At 42.8% G+C, this 11,293-nt stretch overlaps 1 protein-coding gene across 1 annotated transcript in view; it reads left to right on the top strand.

The window, feature by feature from the left end:
* LOC123484134 (lysyl oxidase homolog 4-like) overlaps positions 1–11,293 on the top strand; it is a 57,858-nt gene that overhangs the window by 43,529 nt on the left and 3,036 nt on the right. The window contains exons 12-13 of the mRNA XM_045214155.1: positions 4,371–4,486; positions 5,030–5,166. Coding sequence (XP_045070090.1) covers positions 4,371–4,486; positions 5,030–5,166 — 253 coding nt within the window. The remainder of the gene's footprint in view (positions 1–4,370; positions 4,487–5,029; positions 5,167–11,293) is intronic.

Below are 11,293 nucleotides of genomic sequence, written 5' to 3' on the forward strand. Positions count from 1 at the left end.
GGAGGCCACTGTGTTCTTGGGGACCTTCAATGCTGCATAAATGTTTTGGTACCCTTCCCCAGATCTGTGCCTCGACACAATCCTGTCTCAGAGCTCTACGGACAATTCCTTCGACCTCATAGAAAGGCTGAAGAATTGCAACATTTACCTGGACCTAACGCTGCAGATACAGTGAGGGAAATAAGTATTTGATCCCCTGCTGATTTTGTACGTTTGCCCACTGACAAAGAAATGATCAGTCTATAATTTTAATGGTAGGTTTATTTGAACAGTGAGAGACAGAATAACAACAAAAAAATCGAGAAAAACGCATGTCAAAAATGTTATAAATTGATTTGCATTTTAATGAGGGAAATAAGTATTTGACCCCTCTGCAAAACATGACTTAGTACTTGGTGGCAAAATCCTTGTTGGCAATCACAGATGTCAGACATTTCTTGTAGTTGGCCACCAGGTTTGCACACATCTCAGGAGGGATTTTGTCCCACTCCTCTTTGCAGATCTTCTCCAAGTCATTAAGGTTTCGAGGCTGACGTTTGGCAACTCGAACATTCAGCTCCCTCCACAGATTTTCTATGGGATTAAGGTCTGGATACTGGCTAGGCCACTCCAGGACCTTAATGTGCTTCTTCTTGAGCCACTCCTTTGTTGCCTTGGCCGTGTGTTTTGGGTCATTGTCATGCTGGAATACCCATCCACGACCCATTTTCAATGCCCTGGCTGAGGGAAGGAGGTTCTCACCCAAGATTTATCTCCCGAGTGGTGCAGTGGTCTAAGGCACTGCATCGCAGTGCTAGCTGTGCCACTAGAGATCCTGGTTCGAATCCAGGCTCTGTCGTAGCCGGCCGCGACCGGGAGACCCATGGGGCGGCGCGCAATTGGCCCAGTGTCGTCCAGGGTAGGGGAGGGAATGGCCGGCAGGGATGTAGCTCAGTTGATAGAGGTTGTGGGTTTGATTCCCACAGGGGGTATGAAAAAATTATGTATGCACTAACTGTAAGTCGCTCTGGATAAGAGCGTCTGCTAAATGACTAAAATGTAAAATGTAAATGTAAGATTTGATGGTACATGGCCCCGTCCATCGTCCCTTTGATGCGGTGAAGTTGTCCTGTCCCCTTAGCAGAAAAACACCCCCAAAGCATAAAGTTTCCACCTCCATGTTTGACGGTGGGGATGGTGTTCTTGGGGTCATATGCAGCATTCCTCCTCCTCCAAACACGGCGAGTTGAGTTGATGCCAAAGAGCTCGATTTTGGTCTCATCTGACCACAACACTTTCACCCAGTTCCCCTCCTCTGTAGGGTTAGCGGAAAATAATAAAGGAAATATATTTTTAAAATATATGTATATACAGTACTTGTCAAAAGTTTAGACACACCTACTCATTCAAATGTTTTTCTTTATTTTTACTATTGTCTACATTGTAGAATAATAGTGAATACATATGCAAAACTATGAAATAACACAAATGAAATCATGTAGTAACCAAAAAAGTGTTAAACAAATCAAAATATATTTTATATTTTGAGATTATTCAAAGTAGACACCATTTGCCTTGATGACAGCTTTACACACTCTTGGCATTCTCTCAACCAGCTTCATGAGGTCATCACCTGGAATGCTTTTCAATAAACAGGTGTGCCTTGTTAAAAGTTCATTTGTGGAATTTCTTTCCTTCTTAATGCGTTTGAGCCAATGAGTTGTGTTGTGACAAGGTAGGGTTGGTATACAGAAGATAGCCCTGTTTGGTAAAAGACCAAGTCCATATTATGGCAAGAACAGCTCAAAAAAGCAAAGAGAAATGACCATCATTACTTTAAGACGTGTCAGTCAATCTGGAAATGTTCAAGAATTTTGAAAGTTTCTTCAAGTGCAGTCGCAAAAACCATCAAGCGCTATGATGCAACTGGCTCTCATGAGGACCGCCACAGGAAAGGAAGACCCAGAGTTACCTCTGCTGCAGAGGATAAGTTCATTAGAGTTACCAGCCTCAGAAATTGCAGCCCAAATAAATCCTTCACAGAGTTCAAGTAACATATACATCTCAACGTCAACTGTTCAGAGGAGACTGCGTGAATCAGGCCTTCATGGTCGAATTGCTGCAAAGAAACCACTACTAAAGGACACCAATAAGAAGAAGAGACTTGCTTGGGCCAAGAAACACGAGCAATGGACATTAGACCGGTGGAAATCTGTCCTTTGGTCTGATGTGTCCAAATTAGAGATTTTTGGTTCCAACCGCCATGTCTTTGTGAGACGCAGAGTAGGTGAACGGATGATCTACGCATGTGTGGGTCCCACCGTGAAGCATGGAGGAGGAGGTGTGATGGCGTGGGTGTACTTTGCTGGTGACACTGTCAGTGATTTATTTAGAATTCAAGGCACACTTAACCAGCATGGCTACCACAGCATTCTGCAGCGATACGGCATCCCATCTGGTTTGCGCTTAGTGGGACTATCGTTTGTTTTTCAACAGGACAATGACCCAAAACACACCTCCAGGCTGTGTAAGGGCTTTTTGACCAAGAAGGAGAGTGATTGAGTGCTGCATCAGATGACCTGGCCTCCACAATCACCCAACCTCAACCCAATTGAGATGGTTTGGGATGAGTTGGACCGCAGAGTGAAGGAAATGCAGCCAACAAGTCCTCAGCATATGTGGGAACTCCTTCTAGACTGTTGGAAAAGCATTCCTCATGAAGCTGGTTGAGAGAATGCTAAGAATGTGCAAAGCTGAAGGGTGGCTACTTTGAAGAATCTGAAATATAAAATATATTTTGATTTGTTTAACACTTTTTTGGTTACTACGTGATTCCATATGTTATTTTATAGTAATATTATTCTAGAATGTAGAAAATAGTAAAAATGAAGAAAAACCCTTGAATGAGTAGGTGTGTCCAAACTTTTGACTGTACTGTATATATTTACCCAAAAATATATGGGGGATTGGAAATGATGCAGACAATTACATTGATGGAAGCCATCTGCAATATTAAAGCTTATCTACCCCCTAAAAAAACACTTACAAAAACAACCACAAAAAAATAGTGGTCCACATAAAGCTTTTCTTCGATAATGTTATGGATACACTTATGTAAAATGCCAATTTCTGAGAAACAAAAATGTAAATTTTTCTGTTCTGTTATGCTTGTCTCTTAGTGGATGTCATTACTAAGTACACTGCAAGCGAATAACCAATCACTTTCATAGCGTTATTTTTCATATAACACATATCATGCAATTCTATCATTTTGCCATAGGGTGGAGTGACATTTTTTCCATTTGAAAGCTAATTACCTGCAATTCTACACATTTTGCCATAACTTATGCCATGGTAATATGATGTCTGATTGAGTGTAACTAACAAAATCAATGGGGGCCCACTGGAGGTCAGGGCCCCTGGGTACTTGCCCTGTGTGTCTGGTGGGTATTCGGCCATGATTACTGCACCTTTAGATAGATAGCTAGCTAGACTAACTTACCAATTTAAACGTTTTTAGCTGACTTGGCTAATTAAGTGACTGTCAGTGACTGACATAAGAACTGCTGATGCACAACCAAATGTCGGAATTGCACCTTTTATATTCTACTACTCTTACTCTCAAATTAAGTTGAGACTGATTTTTTGGGGGAGTCGGTGCTAAAAGTGACTGTTTATGTCACTTATGCCTGGAGCCGTGTGTGTGTGTGTGTGTGCACGTGAATGCATGAATGTGTGTGCAGGTGAGTTTCAAAGCCCCCCATTCACTGTGAGTGTGTAAACAGGTCTGTGTGTGAGCTGTGCAACCTAGCAAGTTCTAGAACAAGCTTCTATGAGAGGTGTTATTCTGACACCCTACCACATGCTCTAGTGTTGAGATCACTGGGCTACCAGATATAGGGACCTACTGTTCTGATTCCCAAACATACACACACCAGCCAGTCAGTATTTAACGTCCATCCATGTCTGAGGACATCGGCAGATGACGTGGAAACTGGCCACTAGGGGCAACAGTGAGCGCTGTTACCTTCACATAGGTTTCGGTTTTGCTAGGGCGTTGTGGACGTGAATGGCGGATGGGAGTTAAACATCTACCTCTGATTCCAAAGGTTGCATGTTCAAATCCAGCGATAGAAAGTTGTTTTTGAGATTTTTGTTTTAAGCCTATCCCAAACCTTAACCCTTACCATAACCATTCTGAGTTACTGCCTAACCTTAAGATTTCAGAGTTAATGCCTTAACTTAACCTTAAATACTTAGAAATTTGGCGTTTGAGAAACATAGATCAGCGTCTAGTTCTGATGTGAGACTGTGAGAGCCAGTTGCACATACACACACACACACACACACACAAACACACCCTAACCACCCCTTTTATTCTGTGTTACCAGGCACTACCACAGCATTGAGGTGTTCACCCACTATGACCTGCTGACTCTGAATGGGACCAGGATAGCAGAGGGACACAAGGCCAGCTTTTGTCTGGAGGATTCATACTGCCCTGAAGGTATTAACACCTGTTATGTACATGGGTAACACCTAATGTCACATGTTATTAACAGTCATACATACTGCCCTAAAGGTTATAACACTTGTTATTAACATGGATACATACTGCCTTGAAGGTAATAACACTTGTTAATAACATGGATAAATACTGCCCAGATGGTAATAACACCTGTTATCAACATGGATAAATACTGCCCAGATGGTAATAACACCTGTTATTAACATGGATAAATACTGCCCAGATGGTAATAACACCTGTTATTAACATGGATAAATACTGCCTAGATGGTAATAACACCTGTATTAACATGGATAGCTCCTCATGTCACATGTTATTAACATTCATAATCATTCATAACATGGCAATGTCACCTGCTATTAACAGTTATAACAACCCTTTATTTTAAACAACTTGGCTTCATAGGCTGTTCATCACCTAAATTGTTCCTGGCCAATTATTTTTTGTTTGTTTAGTAGCTGAAACTGGCTCCTAAAAGCATCAAGCAGAAGAGTAAAGTCACCGTTCTTGTCTGTGTGTCAGGTCTGCATAAGCGTTTCTCCTGCTACAACATGGGCGACCAGGGCATCTCAGTGGGCTGCTGGGATACGTACCGCCACGACATTGACTGTCAGTGGATCGACATCACCGACGTCAAGCCTGGAGACTACATATTCCAGGTACATACACACGCACAGGCACACACAGCTGCGTTTAATTTAGCTTGGAGTTTGCACTTTTGAGACGATCCCATTGGTCCCTTTGTACCACGCAAAACTATTAAAGTATGTTGAAGTATTTAACGTGTATGTGACCGAGGTCTGCAGACCACCCTCTGTGTTACCTACCATGAGAGACAGCCATGTTGTATTACACATACAGACACACACACACACACACACACACACTCTCCATCTCTATCATTACCCTGTCTCATGTTAATCAGCTGTGTCTTTGTGGGCGCCACCTCAGGACACATCAAAAACTCCAACTCCCATCAGCCACCACTTCTGTCTCAGACTACTAATCCCAGCATGCCGTCCCTGGGGGCAATTAGGCTTTCAATTCTTTTTATGCCTCTGAGCCATTGGAAAGCCATGAGTTACAGTGAAACTTGCTGGAGTGAAACTTGCTATCTGTTAATGAGGGATTATGGTGAAACTAGCACACCTGTAATTACTGGTAGTACTACCTAATCACTCTCTGTTAATGATAGAGGGGTTATGATGAAACTAGCATCCCCGTAATTACTGGCAGTACTACCTAATCACTCTGTTAATGGGAGGGGGGTTATGGTGAAACTAGCATCCCCGTAATTACTGGCAGTACTACCTAATCACTCTCTGTTAATTGTAGGGGGGTTATGATGAAACTAGCACCCCCCGTAATTACTGGTAGTACTACCTAATGACTCTCTGTCAATGAGAGGGGGGTTATGATGAAACTAGCACCCCCCGTAATTACTGGTAGTACTACCTAATGACTCTCTGTCAATGAGAGGGGGGTTGTGATGAAACTAGCACCCCCCGTAATTACTGGTAGTACTACCTAATGACTCTCTGTCAATGAGAGGGGGTTATGATGAAACTAGCACCCCCCGTAATTACTAGTAGTACTACCTAATGACTCTCTGTCAATGAGAGGGGGTTATGATGAAACTAGCATCCCCTGTAATTACTGGTAGTACTACCTAATGACTCTCTGTCAATGAGAGGGGGGTTATGATGAAACTAGCATCCCCTGTAATTACTGGTAGTACTACCTAATGACTCTCTGTCAATGAGAGGGGGTTATGATGAAACTAGCATCCCCTGTAATTACTGGTAGTACTACCTAATGACTCTCTGTCAATGAGAGGGGGTTATGATGAAACTAGCATCCCCTGTAATTACTGGTAGTACTACCTAATGACTCTCTGTCAATGAGAGGGGTTATGATGAAACTAGCATCCCCTGTAATTACTGGTAGTACTACCTAATGACTCTCTGTCAATGAGAGGGGGGTTATGATGAAACTAGCACCCCCTGTAATTACTGGTAGTACTACCTAATGACTCTCTGTCAATGAGAGGGGGGTTATGATGAAACTAGCATCCCCTGTAATTACTGGTAGTACTACCTAATGACTCTCTGTCAATGAGAGGGGGGTTATGATGAAACTAGCATCCCCTGTAATTACTGGTAGTACTACCTAATGACTCTCTGTCAATGAGAGGGGGTTATGATGAAACTAGCATCCCCTGTAATTACTGGTAGTACTACCTAATGACTCTCTGTCAATGAGAGGGGGTTATGATGAAACTAGCACCCCCTGTAATTACTGGTAGTACTACCTAATGACTCTCTGTCAATGAGAGGGGGTTATGATGAAACTAGCATCCCCTGTAATTACTGGTAGTACTACCTAATGACTCTCTGTCAATGAGAGGGGGTTATGATGAAACTAGCATCCCCTGTAATTACTGGTAGTACTACCTAATGACTCTCTGTCAATGAGAGGGGGTTATGATGAAACTAGCACCCCCGTAATTACTGGTAGTACTACCTAATGACTCTCTGTCAATGAGAGGGGGTTATGATGAAACTAGCATCCCCTGTAATTACTGGTAGTACTACCTAATGACTCTCTGTCAATGAGAGGGGGTTATGATGAAACTAGCACCCCCTGTAATTACTGGTAGTACTACCTAATGACTCTCTGTCAATGAGAGGGGGTTATGATGAAACTAGCATCCCCTGTAATTACTGGTAGTACTACCTAATGACTCTCTGTCAATGAGAGGGGGTTATGATGAAACTAGCACCCCCCGTAATTACTGGTAGTACTACCTAATGACTCTCTGTCAATGAGAGGGGGGTTATGATGAAACTCATCACCTTAATGACTGTGCTACCTAAGCCATGGGAGTCGGTTGAGAGGTTACAGTGAAAACTGTTCCCTGAGTGTCTCAGCCTGTTTTATTTAATCACCCTGCATGTCCCTGTGATAGACATACACACACTCTCACGGGGGGACACACACAAATGTGTGTACTTTAGGCATGTAGAGCAGGGCGTAATTACAAGTGGTGGCCCTGCAACAGCTGTGAGGAGAAAATGAGTTGACGAAGAGAGGAGAGAAGAAAAGAAGAGAGTAGGAGAAGAAGAGGACAGGAGTGAGTGAGAGGATAAGAGGAGAACAGGAGGACAGGAGTTAGTGAGATATAGCATGTAACTCTTAGAAAGAAGGGTTCCAAAAGTGTTCTTCAGCTGTCCCCATAGGATAACCCTTTTTGGTTCCAGCTACAACGTTTTTAGGTTCCATGTAGAACCCTCTGTGAAAAGGGTTCTACATGGAACCCAAAAGGGTTCTACCTGAAACCTAAAAGGGTTCTCCAAAGGGTTATCCTATGGGGACAGCCGAATAACCCTTTTAGGTTCTAGATGGCACCTTTTATTCTGAGTGGTGTAACTGTTATAAAGAAAAGTTGTCCAATCTCCTGTTGACCAATCTCCTGCTGTCCAATCTCCTGCTGTCCAATCTCCTGTTGACCAATCTCCTGCTGTCCAATCTCCTGCTGTCCAATCTCCTGTTGACCAATCTCCTGTTGTCCAATCTCCTGTTGTCCAATCTCCTGCTGTCCAATCTCCTGCTGTCCAATCTCCTGCTGTCCAATCTCCTGTTGACCAATCTCCTGCTGTCCAATCTCCTGCTGTCCAATCTCCTGCTGTCCAATCTCCTGCTGTCCAATCTCCTGCTGTCCAATCTCTTTCTGTCCAATCTCCTGCTGTCCAATCTCCTGTTGTCCAATCTCCTGCTGTCCAATCTCCTGTTGTCCAATCTCCTGTTGACCAATCTCCTGTTGTCCAATCTCCTGTTGACCAATCTCCTGTTGACTGTTCTCCTGTTGACTGTTCTCCTGTTGTCCAATCTCCTGTTGTCCAATCTCCTGTTGTCCAATCTCCTGTTGTCCAATCTCCTGTTGACCAATCTCCTGTTGACCAATCTCCTGTTGACCAATCTCCTGTTGACCAATCTCCTGTTGTCCAATCTCCTGTTGACCAATCTCCTGTTGACTGTTCTCCTGTTGTCCAATCTCCTGTTGTCCAATCTCCTGTTGTCCAATCTCCTGTTGACCAATCTCCTGTTGACCAATCTCCTGTTGACCAATCTCCTGTTGACCAATCTCCTGTTGACCAGTCTCCTGTTGACCAATCTCCTGTTGACCAATCTCCTGTTGACCAGTCTCCTGTTGTCCAGTCTCCTGTTGACCAATCTCCTGTTGACCAATCTCCTGTTGACCAATCTCCTGTTGACCAATCTCCTGTTGACCAATCTCCTGCTGTCCAATCTCCTGCTGTCCAATCTCCTGTTGACCAATCACCTGTTGACCAATTTCCTGTTGACCAATCTCCTGCTGTCCAATCTCCTGTTGACTGTTCTCCTGTTGACCAATTTTCTGTTGACCAGTCTCCTGTTGTCCAGTCTCCTGTTGACCAATCTCCTGTTGTCCAATCTCCTGTTGACCAATCTCCTGTTGACCAATCTCCTGTTGTCCAATCTCCTGTTGTCCAATCTCCTGTTGTCCAATCTCCTGTTGACCAATCTCCTGTTGACCAATCTCTTGTTGACCAATCTCTTGTTGTCCAATCTCCTGTTGACCAATCTCCTGTTGACCAATCTCTTGTTGACCAATCTCTTGTTGTCCAATCTCCTGTTGACCAATCTCTTGTTGACCAATCTCCTGTTGTCCGATCTCCAGTTGTTGAAACTCGTGGGCCTATTCAGTGGGGTGCACTGTTCAGGGCTTTTATTCACAAAGTGTCTCAGAGTAGGAATTATGACCTAGGACCAGTTAAATAAGATGGGGGCTCTGATCCTAGATCAGCACTCCTACTCTGAGACACTTAGTGAACGCAGGACCAGAACATTGCATATCTACATTTGAGAGACATGGACGTTTAATAAAGATCAAGAAGCTCTGTCCTTGAACCACCCAGAGTTATTTAAACGTTCCCCAATTACCCAAATTAACCCCCTATCATTAGACCCTCCTTATTACAGCCCCCCCTATAAAAAAACGGCTAATTTCCACCCATGGAATTCCTTTGCTGTTTTTACAGGCCTTTTTATCACTCCGTTACACATTCCGATGGCCCAAGCCAACCGACTACAGACGACAAAGTCCAACACTGTAATTTCTACAGAGTTGCCATCATGGCTAGTTTTTGAGCATTCACAAAGTTTTTAAAATGTTTTTTTGTTTTTGGGGGGTTAAAGTTGTTTTCCTGAGTAGCTGTATGCAGCCTGTATTTAAAGTGGGTGTAGTACATTTACAGAGCAGCTATTAGGGAAAATGGGTTCTCAGTATTATCACAGAGTGTGTGTGTGTCTTTGTGTGTGTGTGTTTGACTGCCTGCCTGTGTTTGCCTGCATCCGCACGCATGTGTTTGTGTGTGTGTGTGTGTGCGTGTGTGTGCATGCGTGCGTGCGTGCGTGCGTGCGCTGTGTGCATGCGTGCGTGCGTGCGTGCGCTGTGTGCTTCAGAAGAGAATGGCTATGTCAGCAGCTGTGAAAGTAGACTGTTAGACTGGTGAATAACAGTCTATTAGAACATGGTAGAGCTCAGAATAGCACCTATTACAGACACTTATACAGTCACGGTTATGCTCTCTGTAACTACTGTACCTTCCTAACCGCACACTAAATTACTCCGTTAATTCAGCTGTAGTCATCAACTTAAAGGTGTTCTTTAAGTTAAAAGAGCCAATAGTAATGTTCACCCATATGGTAAACTGCATCGAGGAAGTGGGGAGCAAACCGGTTGAGGCTTCCTCCTAAAAGATTCTTCAGTTATAACTCAAATGGTGTGAGACTCAGTTGGAATGGCCATCCTTTGGTCCTGTGACAAACCATACAATTACATACTGTAACTTCTTCTTAGAATGCACACTGTGTGGGTTGAGAATGTCTTTGTTACTCAACATTTATACTAAACTTATACAACCTTCCATACAATAGTCATAAAAGTATTTATGATTAGTTTGCCTTAGGCTAATATTACTGCTAATGTTTTTCAGCATGTCTTTCATGTTTCTCACAATGGGACAAACAATGTTTTTGTTACGGTGTCTAAACAGTATACTGTACATCTGATCAACTCTACCAACTAAATGTTTTTTTGTTTTTTTTTGTGGGGGGGGGTGGATCAGCTTAATATTGCAGATAGATTGTATCTTCTATCAATGTAATTGTCTGCATCACTTCCAATCCCCCATGTTTTTTATATATATACTCCCCTTTATTACTTTTCAACCCCGCCATCCTTTCCCTACTTGGAGTAAATTAGTGAACAACAATGCCCAGGCCTCTACTTACTATCTACACCTTATGGACACAGTCAATTTTACAATAATTATATTTTATTTGTTTTTGCTCCTGAACTTCTACTCTCAACCTCTCCGATCATTTTCATGATGTCCATCCGGTTTGCTTCTATATGCCATATCTTTCTAACTGTGCTCTTTCCCAAAAGCTCCCAACATACAACCTATATACTTATTATGGACACAGTATGCTTACATTATTAGCTATCTTTGTTATTATTTGTTGTTATTTGTTATTAGTCCCATCCTTCAACTCTATTCAATACCTCCCATCTATCTCTTAACACCATCCATATAGGATTTCTATTTGCCATATATATTTATAATAATAATAATAATAATAATATGCCATTTAGCAGACGCTTTTATCCAAAGCGACTTACAGTCATGCGTGCATACATTTTTGTGTATGGGTGGTCCCGGGGATCGAACCCACTACCTT

Source organism: Coregonus clupeaformis, unplaced genomic scaffold (assembly GCF_020615455.1).
Source record: "Coregonus clupeaformis isolate EN_2021a unplaced genomic scaffold, ASM2061545v1 scaf0203, whole genome shotgun sequence".
In the NCBI taxonomy this organism is placed as follows: Eukaryota; Metazoa; Chordata; class Actinopteri; order Salmoniformes; family Salmonidae; genus Coregonus; species Coregonus clupeaformis.